This window comes from Varanus komodoensis, unplaced genomic scaffold, assembly GCF_004798865.1.
Source record: "Varanus komodoensis strain SLA01 unplaced genomic scaffold, ASM479886v1 scaffold53, whole genome shotgun sequence".
Lineage (NCBI taxonomy): Eukaryota > Metazoa > Chordata > Lepidosauria > Squamata > Varanidae > Varanus > Varanus komodoensis.
In genome coordinates, this window is record NW_025336126.1 from 2,708,948 (window position 1) to 2,731,746 (window position 22,799).

A 22,799-nucleotide genomic window follows, 5' to 3' on the forward strand; every position below is an offset into this window, starting at 1 on the left:
CATACTTCAAAGTGATGTTTCCAAGCATAACAGCCAGAAGCTTGAAAGATTCTTAGGATGCAGCATTCTGTGACTCACTCCAAATGCTGCACTTGCCTGGAATTGTCTCTGAGAGACCAGCAGCGAGGCTGAGGCAAATGTCATGTCACCAACAGACCACCTTCAGCCCCATTAGCCTTTTCCCTTGGCATAGTCTCTTCTGTTTCCCCACATTTCCTGCAGCCCAGACTTGTAGAAGTGAAGACCAGGAGCAAAATGGACACGAATGCTTTGTGACTCATCTATTAAAACGCAGGTCACGTCAGATTTGTGTAAAGCGGGGGAGGGATTACCTGCGCAGGGTAGATGGGTAGGAGGAAGAGGCTAAATATTTCTCCTGCCTATCCACTTTACCTAAGCAGTTTATCTCCTGGCACTGGTTACTTCAAGTCTCAGTGCCCAGACGTCACTGTCCATACTCTGGTGGGGATGTGGGCACTTTGAAGGAGTCACTTCGGCCATTCTGCCCGCCAGTACAACCTTGTTTTATGGAAATCTGGAAATGATCCGACGGGATCACATAGATCCACCACTATAAAATCTACTTTTCCCTCAAACTTCAGTTAATCTGTAATGCTACCCATAGGCCTTGTTTAATATTCCTGCTTCAAGGAAAGTGCCAAACATCACTGGGTACAAAGAATACCATAAGAGTATTCAGCTCCTTTGGTTTCCTCCTTAGTTCCTGCTCTCCAAGTTTAGAGCCATGCTGAACATCACTCTGTTTTATCCTTTTATATTACTAACTTCTGTGGGTTTTGTCTAATTGTTCTTTAAATAAACCTTTAAAACTAGTGTAAGCATTGCTGGTACACATATCCTGTTAGAATGAGTTTCACAGACCAATCACAAGCTGGATTTAAAAGAAAAGTCTTTCCTTGGAATCTGTTGTTGGTTAGTCAAGTACATCTGGCTTCTTGCATTATGTAGAAGTCTCTCTCAACACACTTGCCAGACTCCTAGCACTGGCATTCCTTGGACAATAGGGTAAGACTGAGCTTTGAAGACCAGCTTCCACCCTTCTGGGGTCCTGGACAAAGGGGAAACTCACGCATCCTCTCAGTGGCAAAATGTACCTGCATCAGGACTACATTTATCTTTCCCACAATGGAGATGTACGATTCCCCTGTCATACAGGAAGCACAGAAAGAAGTGGCAAGATCATCTGTATATCCTCTCTTCCTGCTTCCACAGTATACACAAAGGAGTTTGGAGTGACCAGCTTTAAGAAGTGTATGCTAACTTGAATGATAACCTATACAGTATGTAATCATTGCATGAGGGTTTAGTTTGGCTAAGTTTTATTTTTTTCAAGTGTGGGTGCCCTTTTGATCTACAAAAGGGTATTACAATAGTTCTATGTTGATTTCTTTAATACCGGTGGATATGGTGTGGGATTTGTGAAAACACCCTTTGAGACTTGGGATTGGTTTATGCATTTCTGGGGGGCCATGTGTCTTTCTTTTCCTTTCCCCCGCGGCCCCCCCCCCCCCCGCTTTGGCCCATAGCAGCACACAAGTATGTGAGTTTGCATTTTAGAGTCCATGACGTGTTTTCGTATGTGTTGCTATCTCTGTAATTGTTGTTGTATGACTACAAGATTAAAGCACGGGGGAAGGAGAAAGAAGAACTATGGGTGAGAAAAGCAAAAGAAAGCAAGAAAGGAGAAGAGGAAAAGGAAAATATGCAGGAAAAATATCACAGTTTTCTGTTGAACAAAGTCACAGTTTTGTCTCCTAACAGCCCCTCCCACCCAGAAGTCCAGACAGTTTTGTGGTGGTTTCATCCAAGCCCCGCCCCCCCAAACCTGACCAATGGCACTTTTCGCCTGCTGCCAAGTCTCTATAGGGATGCAGACTCTCTCTCTCTCTCTCTCTCTCTCTCTCTCTCTCTCTCTCTCTCTCGCTCGCTTTGTCTGTCTGTCCATGTTCGTGACTGGTTCATCTCAGTGGCTCTCTCTTGGATCTTGTTCAGAGAGTAACAGCCCTGCTGCTGCAGTAGTCAGCTGCCACTGGCCACAGGAACCCACCCCATCGAGGCGCCACAGGGTGGCAGGAAAGCCCTTTTTCTGGATATAAAAGCTCAGATATGGAAACACAGGCGGGAACAGCTCCCCTCTACCCCCTGCTGTAAATCGGCTGGTGGAAGGGGCCGGGAGTTGTGTCACCGGGAGCTATTCTGATGGCACTTGGGGTAGCAGAAGCAGAGTGTTGCCCCTCTCCGAGAAATCCTCTCCACTCCCCCTTCTGTTGTGGTCATTGTTTTTAATGGGATTATCAGTGGTTCCAGTCCCCACTGTGGGTTTTCTCTGTTCAACTCCTTTGGTTGAACGACTCCCCTTTTCTGTGGTAAGGAGATGTGGCACTATGCCATCTCTTCCTGGTGGCATACCCTTTGTCTTGGTGGGTTCGCTTGTGGCACGTTTCTGCTTCCCCCTCTCCACAGTCGTCTTCATGGTACTACCTTCATTCCTCGGGTCGGGCCACAATGCCATCTCCACCATCTCAGTCCCCACTGCGTGGGCTCAACTACAGCTCAGATGTGTTTTTCCTGTCATCCCATCTGAAGTGTTCTTCCCCACTCCCTCCCCACTCCCACCCCACCTGTTGCTGGTCATACCTCAGACTCCAGGCTGGAGAAATGGGCAGAGCCACGGCGGGCAAAAAGCTCCCCACTGCGGCTCACCCGACGTGGCAGCCATTCTGGCGAGAAGCCACCCTGGTGCCGATGGGAGGCCCCACAGCGCATCATGTGGCAGGAGCTGAGGTCCTCCAGGCTGCGGGAGGTGGGATGAAGGACTCCACCAGCCGGCCCCAGCTCACAGGAATGGTGGTGGCAGCGTCGGTGGAAACCGTGGCGGTGCCGAGAAGCCAGGCAGCCGTACAAGCTGCAGTGGCGGTGCTCCCAGTCCAGCCGGCGCTCCAAACGCTCCTCGGAACAGCTCAAGTAGCGCAAGGCCTCCTTGCGGCACGGTGGGGTGGGCGGCGGGAGCATCTCCAAGCTCAAGCAGTGCTGGCAGGGGCCGTGGCACCCGTGGCACTTTGCCAGTTTGTCAGCTGACCAGTAGTGCAGGGGCTTGTGTGTGGCAAAGAGCTGTCTCTCTCGGGATGGGTATGTGCAGAAATAATCTGGCGACTGGTACCAGCAGCTGTGGCCATCGCTGTCCCTCTCACAGATGTCGGAATCGGAGTCAGAGAAGTCCATGTAATGACTTTGGCTGCGCAAACTGGCACCTACGGCGAGTGGGTGGGAATGGCTGCGGCAAATGTGGGCTCGGGCACTCCTCTCCCGGCTTGCGGACGTTGGGCATTTGGCTTCTGGCTCGGGCCGCGGCAGAGGTGTCTCTTCAGCATGCCGGTAGCGGGGAACCGGTGGGGAGCGCTCATCTTCGTAGGACAGCCGGGTGTAGCCGTAGCGGCCCCGCTCTTTCCCAAACGGTCGGCTGCTACCCCTTTCCAACTCGCAAGGACTTTTGGTAGCATAGCTGCTTGACGCTCCGTCGTACTTCTTCACCTCTGGGGCCCGGCCAGCCCCTTTCCCCACTTGGAAACTTTCATACAAACCACGGAGGGATTTCCGTTGCCAACCCGATGCCACCGGTGGCATGTCGGGAGAATCTTTCTCGCGCACAATGGCAAAGTAGGAGGGAGGGTTTTCGAGTCCCCGGGAAGGGGGTGGTGGAGAGAGCTGACAGGGAGTCAGCTTTTTGCCACCAACATGATCGGAGAGTCCTTCAGGTTCAATGGGACCATAGAACCGGTGGAAGCCGTCAGAGAAAGGACTCTTGAGGCTGTGGCGTGGAGGCTTGGTTGTAGGGAGCTCTGTAGGTGTGGGGGGGTACAGATCCTTGTAGCAGTTGGGGCTGCGGGCGTGGCGCCACCGTTCCACAATACGCCGCTCGCGAGGCAGAAAACTGGAGCAGGGGAGTGGAGGGCCAGGGGGACTGGGCAACGCTGGGGCCGCCCCTCGCGACGGTCCATAGGTATGGTTAAGAATGGGCAATTGCTGCTGGTCTGGAACTTTGGGGTCCTCACTGCTGCAACAGCTGTACATGCCCTGGAGTGAGTGGGTGAAAGACAAGTAAATAATTGGAATTATAGTAAACGACTAAACTACAGGGATGGGAGCACAGCTGGAATACTACCTCCATAGGGAGTAGGGTAGGGCAGTTTTACATAAGGGAGGACTACACAGAGGTGAATTCTGTGCGTAACATTCATCCTGCAAGGGTACCCTGTCCCCTAGCAGGGGATATGCATGGAATAGCGGGAAAGATGTCTGTTTAGCATGCTGCTTGTGAAATGCATTGATGGCATCATAATGACCTTCTTCCATAAGGGAAAGTGTTGCAGTCATAATGTTCACATTTCCATTTCTTTGCTCACTTTGCAGCTTTTTAATATAGCATCGTACAGCGTGTTTCTCAGGTATTATGAAATCACACTTACCTTCTATCCCACAATTTAGAAATCTCATTGGGGAAATCATTGTCCCATCACCAGCAACCATGAATAATGCAGGGGTGGCCAGGTTTGCTCATCAGAAGAGCCACATGTGGTAAATGTCAGATGTCTGACAGCTGCAAGCGGGCACCCGCGGGCAGCAGGAGCAGCGAGCAGCAAGCGGGCACCCATGGGCGATGGCAGCGGGCGGCAGGTGGTGAGCGGCAAGGGCAAAAGAAGCTCAGAGCCACTTGCGGCTCCTGAGCCTCAGACTGGCCACCCGTGTAATTATGCCTTCCCCAGCTACCTGTTTTCTATGCCCTCCTCCAGTTCCCATGCGCTGCATTCACCATTTTTGTCCGGTGCTACATAGCTTCTCCAGCTGGGGCTCCGCTAATAAGCCTTACATTCCTCACCCATTTCTGCTTCTTGGTGACCCCTTGGGGCCACAACCAACTCCTTGGGAACCACTTGGTGGTACTCCTTATCCTGGGGTACTGAACTTTTTCCAGCCTGGGGACGAATTCTGTTTCAAGAAGCTCTTGAGGGCTGCACCCCATGATGGTGTGGCCAAAAGCAGAAGGGACCAGGCCAAAATGTCAAAAAGGGGCTCTTCATACTGGTGACTAGTATTAAGAAGAACATTTCAGCCTTTTATATTAGAGAAGAAACTTCAGAAAAGACCAAATGATCAGAGGTTGGGAAAAGCCAGAAGGAGGGCGTGTCTGGCACATCTTAAAAGGGTTAGATTAGGACTGCAAGTGAGCTGCACTTGGCCCCTGGACTGAGGTTCCACACTCCTGTCCATTGCACTGTTTGGAGAACACCAAGACCCACACATATGACACCATGAGTTAGGAACTGGAATTCCTTGCCCCCCCCCAGCTCCCCCTCCCACTGAACACTCAGCCAGATCTGTTCCCACTGTGCATAGCCTTTTATTGACATAGACTGCCCTTCCCTCAGGCCTCAGTCATTGAGCTTGTATCTAATTACTGGTTTCAGAGAAGGTGGAATTTTTACCACCTGGCTGGGTGATTTTTTTTAATATCCTCAGTGCTTGCCAGTGGCAATTTTAATCTGTACTTAAAGTTATATGCATATGCAAATAAGAACTATGCAAAACTCATTTTGTGCTCTGCTCAAAAGAACCGGTCGAGAATATCAGGAGGATGGCTTGTTAACATCACCACTGCACTATAAATTTAATCTAGGTTCAAATCTATTTTAGCTCACACAAATGCACACAAAGCAGAGGGGATTTTGGTCTGAGGGTACTGGCAAAGTTATGCCTGCAATCCTTAATCGTGTCACAGAGCTACAATAACCAGGTTTTCTTCAGAAGGGGTCATTTGTCTAAAAGCTTTGGAACTAGTTTAAATCTGCATTGTAGAAATGATTAAAATGTGTAGAAATGCCTCCTTGTCAGGAACTACAATTAGTTTCTAATCTTTAGTGTGAGGGAAAAGAACTCTAAAGTCAAGCTACAATAGCTATTCTTTTTAGAAATCACTAACCACAATTAGTCTCTAATCTTTAGTGTTAGGGAACAGAAGTCTAAAGTCAAGCTACAATATCTATCTTTTTGGAAATAACTAAGAACCAAGATAGGAAACCAGATGAGCCTAAGGATGCAAACAAGTATACATTAAAGCGGGACATGCTGCATTTTTTTTTCCTTCTGAGAATGAACCTGGCTTCTGCCATCTTTGTGTTACATTTGACAGTCACAGTTATCAGCCAATGAATACTTATTTACTAGCCTATATGGCATCTGCTACCCCATTCTTCTTCCTCTTTTGATTTTTCAGAGTGCAGTACCTGGATTCCTTCAACTGAACATTTATTTTTTGCCTACCTTTAACCCCCCCCCCAATACAATTTAAAGAAAAAGATTTAAAACTATTACAAGATGCAGAGTTCAGGATGCCAAATGCATCAGCCAATGAGTTCTGTACACAGCTGGCTTCTGCAGACAGGCAGAACTAGTTTTCCTCAGCACATTCTTGGAGAGCTATCTTTGGGAACAAAACTGCAGTGAGTGTAGTTCCACAGCACCCCATCATCCAATGTATGTGTATTTGTAGACCACCATAGATGAATATACAGGGAGAGTGGAGAATATAGGCAAGTTATAGGCTAAGAAGTCAAATGTTTGTGCCAAGGTAGCCTACATTCTATGATGTGTACAAACTATGCAGATCAACTTTGTGTAGGTTGACTTGTTTTATGTATTTAATTCACAGAGAGTGATGAAACGCTGTGCAGGCTCTGGGGCCATGAGGCCCCACCCTGGGGCCACCAGAAATCTTGCTGAGGCCCCCACCTCGTTTTTGGTATTTCACAATCTATTGCCTCCTCCTTGGGCACACACTCCACAAGTAGACTTTCAAGCTTATCCTCACAAGGTCTAGAAACTTGTGCGGGGTATTCAATAAAGCTGAGGTTCTAAAATGCTTATTCCTGCATACAGCACATATTTCTGTACTTGTGCACAGATTACCCAGCGTCCTGGATGAAGGAAGAGAAGTGTAGGGATGGAGGGGTTTACTCTCTGGACAAGCGACTGGACAGGCATGCAGAAGTAAAGGGAGCCTCGCTCTGGAAGGGGGGCGTGGGCACGGGGCCGGGCCTTGCGCATCATGCAGCCTCACCCTGCTGAAGGCGAGCAGGAAGTCCAGCCGCCCCGTGTGTCTCATGCAGTGACGCAGCTTCCAGTAGATGAGGTGCTCCCAGGCAAAGACCAGCAGGCTCAGTCCCATGGCCACCAGCAGCATGTAGAAGACTCCAGCCATGTTGTCGATGTCCAGCTTGCTGCTCATCACCTCAATTTTGTCATTGTGGCAGATCCCCGACAGCCACAAGCGCTCCAAGAGTTCAATTTCATCTAGACAGAGGAGGGGGAAGGAAAGGAATGGGACTCAGGAAGAAACAGGAATAAACCTATTTCTATAATGCCCATTAGCCAAAATGCTCTAAGCAGCTTGTAAGACAAAGTTTAAGCCCATAAAATACAAAGATGTAGTAGAGCATACTATAAAATCAGAAATTTAAACAGAAGAAAGACAAAGCAGTAACCAAGATAAAAGTCAGCTGCAGGGCAACAATCTAAAAATCTGAAAACATACTGATATGGTTTTTAAAACTGAAGGGCTAAAAATCCTGGAAAAATAAAAAGATCTTTCCTTGGCCCCAAAAAGACTACATTGTGAATGGCACTAGATGAGCCTCTCTGGGGGCATCCACATCCAGGATGCTGTCACCGAAAAGGCTGCCGCCTTAGTAGCCAGCTACTGTCGTTCATTCAGTGGGACACCCAGAAGAGCCTCCAGAAATGTCTCAGAGTGCAGAAATGGACACATGGAAGGAGGTGATCCTTCAGGTAATCTGGCCCCAAGTTATTTAGGGCTTTGTAAATCAGTATCAGCATTTTGTATTTGGCCCAGAAAGGGGCTGGCAGTCAGTGGAGATCATAGTGGCCAGTCTTGTTAACCATCTTTCTGCTTCATATTAGATCAGCTGAAGTTTCTGGACTGTTTCAAAGTCAAGCCCCCATATACCACATTTAAGTTAACCCATCATTTGAATTACTGCAGAGTGGAAGTGTAGGAGATGTGCTTCGGCCCACCCCTCCCTGCAAACAGTCCAGGAGGCCTCCTTCCCCTCCTCCCAGAAAAGGAAAAAGCCTTTTTACTCAGGGGCGGGAGCTGACTTCTGAGGTCTCAACAGACCAAGAGACTGTGATTATCCAGCACCTTGATAGAGCTTGAGTGCGAGAGCTTCAGTGGGCAACATATGGGCCCTTTCCCAGCCTGGCTTTTGCCGGGCATTCTCAGCAATCACAGTATAAAGTACAGCACCCTTTCCTACAGGCAGTTCAGGTTGCAAGAGAGAAATGGCTCTCTTTCTATCTTTGCCATGCATGTCTATGAATCCTAATCCAATTTAATGACTACAAGGATGGAGCCGCACAATGGTTGTTTTCTAGATTAATTAACTCAGCATACCAAGTTCTTGTGCATGTGGTGTAAAAGGTAGTCCAGAGGCTTAGGCAGTATAATTTGACAAATGGGTGGGTTGCTAGGCAACTGCTTTTCTCTCCCCCTCCCCAAATAAGCCACTGGAAACCTGCAACAGTACATGTGTGTGCTCTCACACACTCAAGCAACAAACTCTCCAGTACACTTACACATTCATGCAAGCACGTTGTATGAAAAGCCTGATTCTCTCAGTATGGACATATTCAGCTTATATACACCAACCAACCAAAGGATTCCACAGAAATGGATGGAGTACAATACAAACCATTCATCATATTCATTATATACCTGCCCCTTGCACATGAGGAATGTTTCTGTGTTCCATGTCCTGAAGTTTTTTGAGATAAAAGCCAAAATTGACAATCAAAGTAAGTGTTGAACATTGATCAGCTAGATATACATAATTTTTAATTTAGAAGTTTTATTCTTGTAAGCACATTTTTGGAATATGGGGTACACAAGCCAACAAATGCTCTCGGATATGCAAGTCACAGTGAAAGTCTGGGATGTGGTCGTGAGGAATATGCTTAAAATGTTGCAGGTAATCTGAACACCAGCTCGGGATGCTGCAACAGCAACCAAGCGGTGATTCTCAGCATTAACTTGAGCTTGCCCCCAAAATGGGCAGTCACAAAATTCAACGGGAGTAGCCAGTATCTCCATGTAAATTGGTCACATTCACCATATTTTGGATGTTCACTGCAACATATCCAAACTCTGCACACTCCGTCGCTTTCTCCCCCACACACAGTTTTACACATTATGATCCTCACAGAGTGTTTTTCACAACGGAAGCAGAAAACGCCTCTGTGTCTGGAATGCTTCATTTCTGAATCAAGCGGCCCAGAAAGCTTGAGAGAAAGCCATGCAGCTTTTTCATTCACTGATGCAAGAAAAGCTAAAATGATTTAATCACTGAGAAGATTGGCTGGTCCATTTGAAACCTGGCCCCATCCCTGGAGTCTCCTGGCCCACCCTAGTGGGGTGAGGAAAGCCCTCTGTCCCATTCTTCAAGGGATCCCCCAAGATTAGTCAGGCCTGTTAGGAGAAACAAGACTGTCGGCTTGCGGCAATTAGAGCCAAAGACTGAGCCCATTAGGAGCAGCAGAGACAGAATTCAGGTTCCTCTGCTCAGATCAAACGCACCAGAACTGTGCCTCTTCATTATCCCTGGAGCTAGAAATAGAAAGCAGGATGTCTGATTCCCAGCACCTTTGCTCTGAGTCTAGCCCAGTGAAGCTCGCTTTCTCTCCCAGGAGTCCTGGCTCCTGGACCTCTCTATTTGAACTGACTGGGCCCCACTGCTCTCCTGGGGTTCCCACTCACTTCCACTCTGGATTAATTAATCCAGAATAAAACACCACCGTCCGTTCCCATTCATCAATCTGCAGAGCTGCTGAGAAGCAGTCGGCTATGTGAGGGAATTGTGAGCACAGTCTGGGCCAGTGGCAGAGGGAAAGAAGTGGGTACATGAGCACGTATGTGAATTTCTGTGGCCACAAATCTTCTCAGCAACCTTGTAAATGTGGATTTGGAACACCTTCCCTGCTACGCTTATGAACATGCACTAAAACACGGGAGACGTTCACAGAGCTGCTAGTTATATGGTTCACTTCATTAACATAAATAAACCTTTCACTGTGTTTTGCCTGACAAACTGATGGTTGACCAGAAGCTTGACAAACAGGCCTTCATATCCCATAAGGGCAATGCAACTCTCCCTAGACTTGGGAATGCAGGACCCATGAGGGTCTGGGGAGGCACAAGGAGACAGCAAGGAGACAGTTTGCCCTTTTGAATTGGGATGGAGTCGCAGCTGTGAGCTGGCTAAAGACAAAGCTATGTGGGGTCATTTGATTTCTATCCCATTTTTCCTTACAGGCTTACATCATTCTCCTGGTGCTTTCAATCGGATCCCCACAACAACTGTGAGGTAGGTTGGGCTGAGAGTCTGTGACTGGCCCAAAGTCACCCAGCTGGCTCCATGGCCAAGCGGGGACTAGAACCCAGGTCGCCTGAGTCCCAGTCTCGTGCTCTTCACCACTCCAGCACACTGGCGCTCTGCAGGTGCCCTCACTCCCTGGGCATCTGATATGAGATCAGTGGATCTGTTACTTGCTACAGGAGTGCCTATTTGCTTCCACTATGCTCTGTCTGTAAATCAACAGGTATTGTTACAAAGAGGCTGTATGCCTCTGGTGCACTTTCATCCAAAGGAAATTAAACCATGTTATTTTACCCTTGCATATGTCACTAGCCAGGCAGCGCATAAAACCATATGTGATCACCCCAGTAGCAAGCACAAATTAATTGAATTAAAAAGAAACTCACCTATGTTAACTGAACTTCAGAACATGGGCATAACCAGCCAGAATCATAACCTACTTTCTGGCTAAGGGCAGGAAATGTTCCATCTTTTCAAAACAATGCTCCATAATCAAACAAGGCCCAGGCCCTGGGTTTTAATAGCAAACATGTGAGGAAGGCTCCTGTTCACCAATCCATGGAGTGAAGACAGCTTATTCATAAGCTGAGGCATAGGCCACTCAGTACTTTCTGGTCTGAGCTTAGCATTTTAAGAAGTATTTTAAACGTGTCTCTGAGAACTGGGCATCAGCTGTCCCTCATTTGCAGCTGTTGCTTAATCATGGCGAGTAGATCTTGTCTTACAGCAGGAATTAGCACTAAATGGGCCAGAATTCCTTTCTAATGATCCAAGAGCATCCACAGAACATGAGACATATCCTTCACTTCGGACACCCTTCACTCCAAAATGTCCTTTACTGCTGAGCTACTCCCTCCCCTGGCAATCTGCCGTGGGATTGTGGGGGGAGAGAGAATACTGTACACTCAGAAATGGGGGGAAATAAACCCCAGCTTCTCCATTCGTCATCTGCTACTCATCAAAAGCGCCCAGGCGTCCTGGCTGCTAGCTCAGCCTCACAGTGCCATCCTGAGAACCTGGCATGTGGAGTGGCCTTACCGTCACTCAGAAACTGGAGCAGGGCCAGATCAATGGGCCGTTTCCACTTGGATCCTTTTTGCAGTGCGATGCCGTAGCCCGTGGTGGCAAAGACTTTCCCACTTCCTATGGTGACAAGTTTGCAGCCTTCTTCCTTGCGGGCCATGTAGTTGAGAACGGCTGCATCATAAATGAAAGCGTCCAGTTTCCTGCAGTCAGACAAACAGGACAGCAGAGACAGACAGATGGGTGTAGCAATGAGCCCAGCACCTGCAGGGATAAGCTGGGAGTGTTATATGAAAAGCCAGTAACTTATTAAAAAATTTCTGCATACTAGAATTGTCTGGCTTTAAACCAATCTGTTGATTAGATCTAAGTGCTTTTTAATATTGCGGATAAACTAAAGACACTTTTTTGCGAGTCTTGAGGGAGGTGGACAACTTTCTGTAAATATGAGGCAGATTACTATTTAATAAGCAAATGCTATCATTCATAGTTCAAAGAACAAGCTCCGTTTATCAAGTTCCTTTTCACCTCTTATCTCAATGTTTCCTATAACAGCAACATACCAGCACCAGAACAGCTTCAAACCTTCAAATATATTAGCAAGGATTTCACTGTCAGCTTCAGTTGCATATGATTCTTATTACTAAATGGACATATGCAGGTTCATGCATAATGAACAGCCATGAGTTAAATTAACCCATTGCATGCTGCCTCCCACCTGTTTGCTGCTGTTGTTCTGCATCCAGTTTAGCAAACAACCTAGTAATGAAGCTTGAACAAGGCACTCTGGCTTCCTGAAGGGGAAACAGCTCAGATCTTTAATCCCAAGAACAAACCATGGCTTAAACCTCTGGGATGTTTTCTCCCTCAACAACCAGAATGCTGAATTCAGACATCATGCTAAACTACTCAGACAGTCCTGGGTTGCTTGCTAAAGCAGAAGCAAGAGATTCACGATTTACATGCAGCAAGTTCATTCCTACACGGCCCCTGATGACCCCAGGGTCCCACAGTTCTCCTGAGAGGCAAATGTCAGGGAGCTTGGATAACAAACCAGGAGGAAGAAACACATCTAGATTTCCTCTTTGTCTACAAATAGGTCACTTCAGGAGCTTGCTGGCCAGCAATATGTCCTTCAGCAGTGCTGAACCTTTGTTTATTCAGAGTCTGAACAATTAATCAGGATGTACAAATTTTATTATCTTATTGATTAACTTTCCCATTAAGGCAATGCTTTCAGGCATAGTAATATAGCACAGAATATAAGTTTAATGGGCCTGTGGGGGGGAAAGAGCCCTGGAAAAGGTGAAAAAAGGGCACGGAATATGATCAAGGGGCTGGAGTGACTGCTCTGTCAGGAAATGTTGCAGCATCAGGAATTGCTTGGCTCAGAAAACAGACGACAAGTACAGGGAAACATGTTAAAGGTGTACAAAACTCTGCCTGGGGTGGACAAAGCGGGCAGGCCTCTCTCATACTAGAATCTCAGGTCATTCCATGAAGTTGAAGAGTGAGAGATTTAAGACAGATAAAAGGAATGATTTCTCCATGCAGCTCATTAATAAATTATGGAATTCACTACCAGAGGATATAGTGATGGCCATTAACTTGTATGGCTTTAAAAGGGGCTCAGACAAATTCATGGAGGATAACGCTAACAGCGGCTATTAGTCATGACGCCTCTACATTTGCTCCATTATCGGGGCAGCGCGCCTCCATCACAGCCGCTGAGAACATGCGGGGCCGCCATGCGGTGCAGATGCTGCTTGTCGGCATCCTGTCGGGGCATTTGGCTGGCCGCTGAGCAACCAGAATGCCGGACTAGAAAGGCCTTTCGTCATACCCAGCAGTGCTCTCCTTATGCACTGCTAAGACTGCATGCTGGACACTCGTGGGCCTTTTTTGATCTTGGCTTTCTCCAATGTATGTATGTATTTATTTAGAAAATTTCTATGCCGCCCCATTCGCCGAAGCCTCGGGGCAGCTCACAGAACATCAGTTAAAATATAATACACTAAAAATATAAAACGAATTAACAATATATTGTTTCTATTATTGACGTTTATTATTGATCAATATTATTGTTCAACCATCTAGTCACCCTTCTTCGCTTCACTACTTGGGCTCCGTGCTTTCAGCTCAGTTCTCTGCATTCCCTATTTCACAGTCCTGTGCAGAAGCCATAGATGCCAATGCTTTATGCTCAGCCCCGTCACAGATGCTCCTTGCACAAACACACACACACGCTTTGCCCCTGCAAGCAAAGTTATGGTGGCTGTGAATGTGCAATCTTTAAAAGAAAGACTCACTGAAGAAAAAAAGGTTGATGAGCGGCCCACTGATCAACAGAGCAGGCAGAACGTGACAGGTGGCACTCGTGCAAAAAGCATCGTACAAGAGCAGCGAGAACCTAAAGCACTGGAGTTTGCAATGGATGACTTTCCACCACAGCTCCCACGGCCCTGGAGTTGCTGCCATGCCAGCCCAAACGGGAGGCCGGGCCACACTTTAAGTACCCCACTGAGGAAAAGGAAGCAGGACCCTCTTTTAACCTGGCTAAGGACTTTTCACTGTAAAAGGTTCTGCCTGCCCCTGGGTGAAGCCAGGCAGGACCAGGGCAGAGGTTAGAGGGATGCCGGACTAGAACCCCACCAGACACATGTGGCCCAGGATAGAGCCAGGACAGGGAATCATCGAAGGTGGAACCTCCTTGTCCAAATCTGGAGTTCACTGTCTTTTAAGAATGGCAGTTTTGAATATCTGACACAACTGTATGGATGAGTAATACCCATACAGGGATGCTGGACAACGTACCTGTTTGGAGCACACACACAGAATCACTCAATAGGGATTAGCTCAAATTTTTAAACCAATATGAACCCCATACAAAATTGCACTTACAAATAGCTTGCCTCTGATTTCCAACCATCTGTTTATTTCAGAAAATTTCTATACTGGTTCTCATTAAAAAAAACCCAGAGGCATTCACAAAATAATATCAAGATAAAATACCATAAAATCAATCAATAAGCAATAAAGTATTTCATTAAAATTACCAAGCTTAGCTGACAAAGCTAGCAGTCAGGAAAACGTCCCCGGAAACAAATGTATTTTAAATAGTCTGCAGAAAGACTCCATACTAGCAGCCCACCTCAGCAAAATGGAAAAATCATGCCATGTGGTGGACACACTGTAGAGTGGGAAATAGAGAACTGTGACTATAAAATCAAGGGGTGCCTGTTAATCTGGTTTAGCGTATAGATTTATTCTTGTGTACGTAGAGTTAAATGTAAATTACACAATCATAACCTAGCCAGTTAGTGTTTTAAACTGGTAGCCGGCTTGGCAGCCATTCCAACAGCAGTGGGAATCCATGAATGCCATTCCTCCTGCGAAACATAAAAATAAAAAGGATGCTCTGACAGGCGGAGCTTGAGCACACCACTGTATCGGTGAGAAATAATGCTAAAGTCACAAAGCCCCACCAATACAAAAGCCCCACACGGAAGGAAGTCTTGTTAACAGCGTGATGGTGCAGTTCAATCTCACACTGAATGCCTCACTGTAGGCTTGTCTTATTTGGTTTATTTATGAAATGAGTCTGCAGGAATTCATAGAGGTTCACAGAAGCACTGTTTGAAGAACAGTAGGGAGGCACTCTTGCTGGTAGGAGCAGTTCCTAGGGCTAGACAAGTACTTGTTCACTGGATTATTCAGGGGAACCGCACACAGCCAGTTTAATGAATAATGATAATTTTTAAAAGGACTGTACTGTTTACAGTGGGGTCTTCTGCCCATTTGCTTGGAAGCAAGTCCTACTGTGCTTACCGAGGCTAATTCCTAGGTAAGTGTGTTCAGGGTTACAACCTTACTGATAAATTGATTGGATTACATAGATTAGGAACATCATGATCTACTAAAAAGCAGCCTGTAATTAATAAGATTAACAATGCAGATTTTTACACTATGTTTTTAAATACATATCAAAAGCGCAGGTGGGAAGCACAGCCTTGGAAGAAGCATGCCTTCCTGTCTGAACAATGGGGAATGCCTCTTTTAGTAGGATGCATATTATACAGTGCATATGTGTATCATCTAAGAACAAAGAAAATAGGTGTCTTTTTCACATAGAAGTATTTTTCCTCATGTGCATATTTCTGCCTATTTAATTAATTTACTGATTATTGGAAAGGAGCTTATGTTTTTAAACTGACTAAAGCTCATATTTTGAAATTGATTCACATTTAATAAAACTGATAAATTAACAAGGTCACAAAATAGTATGGGCATGAAAGTTAACCTTGTTGCAAGCAACATCTAACAGCAGCCCATGAAACTCGTGCAAATTGCATTTCGCACAGCCATCACCCAGCAATTAATGCTGCAACTCTGGTGGGGGAGGGGGAGACGGGAACTGCGGCATTTTTTTCGGTGCACACTGAGTCCCGTGTGCAGTTCATCCTCCGCAGGCGTGCGTCCTCACGGGTTGATGTGCTGCGCATGATTTAAATGAGAAATGTCCACACATTTAAGAAAGGACTGTGTGAAAGGACCTAGAAGTGTATGTGGGACCAGTGTGTGAACTGGTGCCCTGGGTGACAGGAATTAAGAGTGACGCATTCAAACATGCAAGAATAAGAGTACATAGAAACTTGGCCTCAGCCTCCCTTCCACCGCCACCCCTCAGTCCCCCCGGCTGCCCCTCACCTACCCCGTCTGTAGGTTCTGGAGCGCATCCTCCACGCTGCGCTGGTTGTACTTCCCCATGTACTCGTGCATCTCTCCGTAGTTGTTCCGGATGTTTTTCTCGGTGCTCCCATTGGGAACGGTGCCAAATCTCAGCGGCGGGTAGTGATGTTGGGGTCTCTGGAACTGTTGAGGCAGGGAAGGAAGGTGACATTGGAGTGTGAAGAGTCTTTTCCAGATCATCCTCTACCTCTTTCTGTTCCATTCCCAGAAATGAAAACTGAGCAAGGACAGGACGCGTGGGGGAGCCTCTGCCTCCATCGGAGTTCATCTGGGGCTACTGCCTTGTTATGATCCATCAGCTGAGTGATAGATCGGAAATTTAGCTGGCATTGATTAGAAGAGAGAGCATCTCCTTGAAGCATATGAGTTACGGGTACAGGTGGGTGAAGGGAGAGGGTATATGGTGAGGAATGGCTAGGTGCATATTACAATGATCTAAGGATAGGTAGGTTCTGTTTATTTACTTCTGATTTGTTCCATTCTCTAAAGAGCTTAGGATAGTTGCCCATTTTATCCTCACAACAAACCTGTGAGATAGGTTTAAAAGACTGAGTAGATTTGGGAGGAAGGTGGCATCAAAGTTTTGCCCTCATAAGCATAGTTATAGAGGTCTCATTTCTTTCTGGGCATCAGAAGTTGCCACACGCCAGGTGAAAATGTATTGGTTGGATTTTTTTTTTTTTTTTTTGGAATATCTCAGTGGGTACATTTTGCTCTCATTCAGAGGCCAACTTAATTTTGCATATAGGGTGCCTAACTGAATCCCAATACTTTTTTTTAACGCAAAGAGGACAGCAACAACACAGCTTTAGGGGAGGAGAATTTAGGGAGGAAAATATTGCAGCAAATATGCGTTTGGATCACACAGAAGGAATAGCTGCGTATGTGCATGCATGTGTGTGTGCCAAGAGCGTTATTTAGGGCACGGCTGCTAGGGAGAAGGTTAAGGTCCCCTTTATTTCCTGGCCGTTCACCGCTATAAAGTACCACTTCCAAACCCACTTTTCATTTAAGAATGTTTAAAGTGATGTATTTTAGCTTCCATATGGCCTGAAGTGCCTCATTCTGCCTAATCTTGGAAGTTAAGCAGGGTCAGGTCTGGTTGAAAGCTAGATGGGTTACTTAAATGTTAGCTACAGGTGATACAGTAATGTAATGTAATCATAATAATTTGTGATTAACAGTTAATTCTGCAGGTTGTGATTTATTAGTATGTTTAGGATTTGGCTACTTGAAAAATAGACTTTCCTCAAAACAAAAATGTAACCATGAGAAAATACATGAGGGATGAAGCTAATGCACTTCTCAAATGCAAGGAGTCCAACTTCTTAATGGGCCCAATTAATGAGAGATGAAAAAATGCAATGCAGGAGCTTCAGGATTGCAACCCCACCATGTGGGGTTTTGTTTCTGTGGGTTTTTGTTTGTTTGTTTGGTAAGCTTAGAAGCAGCACTGCTTGGATGTTCAACTTGGTGCAATTTCTCTAGTTGAAATGCTTACTCTCCTCCCAGGCTGCTAAAGCGATCCATACGGGATGGGGAAATTATCTGGATAGAGAGAATAACTCAAGGAGGAAAGGTTAGAAGACTGCATTGCCCAGTGCGTCGTCCAAACCCAATTCCCCACCCACTCAACTGCTTTTATTTTATTTTTTAAAAGTTACTGGGGCCTTCTCTGTAATGTGTAACTTGGTGTGTTCAGAAAGTGAATGAAATACTGATAAAAGAAACAGAGGGAGCAGAGAAATGTTTCTCCAGGCCACTTCCCACAGAGCAGTTCTGAAAATATACACAACACACCATACAAATTCTTGTAGAGAGAAGGGAAATATGGAAGACTCTCTGGTTTTACATTGCTATTGATAATATCTATTTTTATTATTAAAGGAAGACTCTCTAGAAAGCGCGCTGTTCCCAGTGCTTAGCTTTTAAAAAAGATGGAAGAAATTATGTAGACATTAGAGAGAAACATCAGGATGGAAACACGCTGGAGAAGGGACGGGGCGAGGGGATGGGGGAGTTCAAGAAGGCAAAGCATAAACAGGCAGGCACAAGGAAAAGGTAATTCTGCATATAGAGGGATTCAGCACTTGGCAGACGGGACTGTTGACAGAGGTGCACAGAGAGATCAGCAAGACTGAAATAGCCTGGGACACATTTAGAAGTATGAAGGGCAGAGACAGCCTGTTTGTTCCATTACCGCTTCAAGAAGGCTGCAGAAGGAGAAAAACATCTTTGGCCTGTTCCGACCATCACCAAATTGGCTCCAGAGAAGAGCGCTCGGAGCCAATTCACTCCCTCCTTGATATTCCTAGGGCAACTGGACTCTTTGATAGAGCAGTTGGAAACAAAGAAACAGCAAACATCAAATGCCTCCCAAGTTAGGGACAAAGACCAGAGGACCAGCGACGTGTGTGTGTGTGTGTGTGTGTGTGTGTGTGTGTGTGTGTGTGTGTCGGGGTGGGGGAGGGATGGGGAGAACCAGCTTTCCTGCAAATGGGGATAATGGAAGGAGGTCGCCAGGTGTCTACAGGCTTAAAAGCCATTAGACAGACAAAAGCATCTAGAGAAGTGAGAAAAGAAGGTAGGAGATTGGTGCAGATTATCTGGAATTTGACAGACGAAAGTGTATGACAAAGGAACGGGAAAAAAAATAAATGGAAGAGGAGCGAATGGAGCTGGATGCGCCTGCAATAAGAGCATATGAGGATGGGGGGGGGGGATTCTGTAAGACTAAAGACAACAAGTCATGTGGCGCCTTTAAAGACTAAGTTGTTTATTCTGCAACAAGCTTTTGTGAACGAGAGCCCGTTCTGTCGCCTACTGAAGTGCAGGTTTTCATTTCTGAGGGCAGGGGTGGAGAGCAAGGGCACCATTCCCGGCAGGGGTGGGGGAACGATACATTCCAAGGGCCACAGGCTCGGTGTGGATGCAACCACGGCCCCACTGCAGGTAGGCCCAATCCTTTCCTTCTGCTGCTTCCCCTTTCCTGCTACCTGCTCTCCTTCTGCCTGCTCCCTCTGCCACCCCCTTTTCTGCCTCTGCCATCCCATTTCCCACTTCCCCCATGCCCGGCTGCCAGAGGAACACTTTGTTCTGCCTGCGGACTGAGCTGATCACCCCTTTTAGAAAGCTAAACGCAGTGCATTGTGGAGAGCCAGGGTGGTGCAGAGCGCGGGACTGGGGCTCAGGCGACCCGGGTTCGAGTCCCCGCTTGGCCATGGAGCCAACTGGGTGACCTTGGGCCAGTCACAGACTCTCAGCCCAACCTGCCTCACAGGGTGGTTGTTGTGGGGATGAGATGGAGGGGGAGAATGATGTAAGCTGCCTTGAGCCCTTTGAGAAAAAAGGCAGGATATAAATCCAAAAACAGACAGACAGACAAATAAATGTGTAGGGAGAAAAGCAAGAGCTGTGCTCCACAAAAAGGCAATGCTGGAACTCATCCGCTGGTCTTTACACCAGGAGCTACAAGATTCCTTGCGTGTTGCAACCGGCTCACACACCTCCTCTGGGGTTTTACAACAGTAAGACCGCATCCCTATATATACTTATTTGGGAGCAAGAATCACTGAACTCACTGGAGCTTCATCCTGAGTAGAAACGCAAAGGATTGTGCTGTTAAAGCATTTTTGTCACTCCACACTCTGCCCAGATTTTCTTCCTCTGCCCCCTCCCTCAAATTGCTCCCTACTCAGCGCAAGTTTGTTAATGTGAGCTGTTTTAATATTTATCTGCGATTGTGTTTCGTGTTGGGTGTTAATTACATCCATTAATTACATCCAAGCTCGTTAGTTTTTAGCGAAAGGGATTCAATTGCAGCCTGGCCGCTTCACCACAGCTGGTCCAGTTTGCGCCCCCCCCCCCCCACTTCTCTACAGCTGTAGTTGTTTGTCAGGAGCTAATTACCAAGGGATAATCAGCCTCGTCCTGGTTTATAAATACACCCAGTGCACACTGGGCACCAGCACGGCATCCCAGTGGAGCGCTTTGCGGAACTACCGGGCACGGGGCACGAGCGGAGCCACTCGGGTCCTCTCCCCCGCGGTCCAGCTTGCATGGATGCCTCCCCACATGCGTCCCTTCCTTCTGTGGATCTCTTAAGGGGAGACACAGACGCCCTGTCTGAAACCAGTTTCTGGATACCAGAAGGCTACTGAGGTGGGTTTTGTTGGGACGGGGAGATGGGATATAATAATCAAAGATAAAATAGCTTTTGGGGCGCAATGGTAGTCCTAGAATCTGTTTTTAGTTCTACAGACGATTCTAGCAAATATGAAACTCCCGCTGAGCAGATGGGCAACTTACGAAGTCCTGCCCATACTTAGGCAAGAGGAAGGGTTCTGGATCAACCACAGAGCATCTGCTAGGGGTGAACTGTGATATAGTTGCTTGGTGTGTAGAGGGTCCCAACTTCAATTCAAGCAGGTCACCACTCAGAGCTCCCTACGAATGACAACGTCTCCAATGCCAGTTCTTGCATTTTTGGAGTGGGAAGCCCACCCGCTTCCAGTCTGCTCTTTGGCTTTGTTCTGGGCCTGACATTTTCTGAATGCTACTGGTGGCTGAGAGAAGCTCTCCTGTGGCTCTGCTTGCATGCAAACAGCCAGATAACTCCTCCATCTGCTATTTAAAATAAACCTTGCAAAACCTGAGCTGCTCAATCAAAAGCAAATTTCCTTACAAGATGGGCTCCTTTGCAAGTAAAATTCAAGACAGCAGAGATTTAAGGCAGTACAAGCAGAGTCTGCGGGATCCTTACTTCTTTGTCGGGACATGTTTTGATGAAGATGTATACAGCAGAATAGCAGCAGCCCAGCTCTGCTTTCAGCCTTGAAGTGCACCAGTGGCACAGTCTTCCTAGTTTGCTGGGGTTTTGCCTTACAATGTATTAGGTCTATGAATATACATTTTTCTCACAGTTTTCATTGCTTTCCTTTCATCATTATTCAAACACTGGGGAGGAGGTGCGCATGGCGCAGGGTGGGAGGCAGCTCAGTAATCAGTGCCGACATCTTTGCCTCATTTTAAAAAATAGCAGAAATGGTGATATGTTTAATTTGCTCTGAGGGCAGGCTTCATACCTGGCACCTCATTTGCTTTCTGGTGGTAGAAAAGAAAAAAGAACATTTTGCAGAAATAAAGGAACGAGGAGGAAAATGCGAACTGGTAACATGGAAACGGTGGGAACAGGCGTAGTGAGAGAAGCATCTGTCTGGTGGGCCAGATGTGACGGGAGGGAAGCGGGTTGGGTGGGTCTGCAGAGTGCTCCCTTCTCCTCACCTTTTGGTCGCTGAGCCCAGACACCGTATCCACGTATTCTTCCTGGATCATAAAGGCGGCCAAGTTAGCTGTGTAGCTGGCGAGGAAGATGACGGCGAAGAAGGCCCAGATCAGCACCATAATCTTGCTGGTGGTGCCCCTGGGGTTCTCCACAGGCACAGAGTTGTTGAACACCAAAGCCCAGAGCAGCCAGATGGACTTCCCAATGGTGAACTTTGAGCCGCCAGTGCCTAGCAGTTGGGGTGGGGGGAATAAATCGGTAAATCAGCCTTCCTGTGGAGGCTGGGTGCAACAAGCCATCTTGCCAGCTTGATCCCCTTCCTCGTGCACCCCAGTTCCCCACCGGTACCCCTCCCTCAAGCCGCTTTGCACTCACGTTTGCTGGCGCTGAGGCTGCGATTGTAGCCTACCGGGCTGAAATACTCGAAGATGAAGACAGTTACCGCAACGACAGTCAGGCACATGACAAACATCATCACCCAGACAGCAGGGCTGTAGGGCTCTGTGGAAAGAGAAACACGGGCCGCGGTGGGGACACGCCTGAGGCAGCCGGGCCGCAGTGGGCGACGGTGGGGCTCGGGTCCTCTCCCCCCGAACTACCTGTAACACGAGCAATGCTTGCCGACACCTTACTAAATGTATAACTTAAGGCTGTGTCTGCACAGTTAAACTTTCAGCTAGTTTTAAACCAGTTTAGCTGTCATGGAGCTGTGGGAGTCACAGGGAGCGGGAGATTCTACAGTAGCCTTTCAGAAAGGATTTAAGTGCAGTTTAGAGGAGCTCCAAAAGGGATGCCGACTGTAAAAACAGAATGTAGAGTCAATCACACCTTCCCCTCAAGGACAGTTTTGTGAAGGCGACAAGTGCTCCCAGTCCTTATCTATACAAGTGCGACAACAAACACTTGTGTGTGATGCCATTGTTCAGCTCTGTAAGATCAAACATCTTTCCGCAAAACTGCACATTTGTTAACTTGAGAGTGTGGCTGTTTCCTGTTTCCTAAAGATAGCACTTCTGTTTTGGGGAAATCGCATTCTCCCAGGAGTTGGACCATGGCTTGCTCCTGCTGGAAAATGCAATTTCCCCTTCGCTTCAACTAGCACTTCCACTGTGATTCGAAGTGCTCATGATAGCACAAGCGGGCAAGCTGTGTGTGTCTGTTTCCCAGGGACTTCTTTCTTACCTCCTCACCCCTTGGGCATCATTTTATACATCAGTTTTGATATCTAATTTTATATTAAACACTGTATTAAAATATTTTTATCCCACCTTCCTGCT

General features: G+C 47.0%; 1 protein-coding gene across 1 annotated transcript in view; it reads right to left on the minus strand.

Moving 5' to 3' along the window:
• Positions 1 to 2,652: 2,652 nt before the first annotated feature.
• Positions 2,653 to 22,799, minus strand: part of GRIN2D (glutamate ionotropic receptor NMDA type subunit 2D) — a 49,975-nt gene continuing 29,828 nt past the window's right edge. Inside the window, exons 8-13 of the mRNA XM_044447878.1 lie at positions 21,898 to 22,023; positions 21,522 to 21,751; positions 16,201 to 16,361; positions 11,505 to 11,692; positions 7,136 to 7,368; positions 2,653 to 4,095 (exon numbers count right to left, since the gene is read on the minus strand). Coding sequence (XP_044303813.1) covers positions 2,653 to 4,095; positions 7,136 to 7,368; positions 11,505 to 11,692; positions 16,201 to 16,361; positions 21,522 to 21,751; positions 21,898 to 22,023 — 2,381 coding nt within the window. The remainder of the gene's footprint in view (positions 4,096 to 7,135; positions 7,369 to 11,504; positions 11,693 to 16,200; positions 16,362 to 21,521; positions 21,752 to 21,897; positions 22,024 to 22,799) is intronic.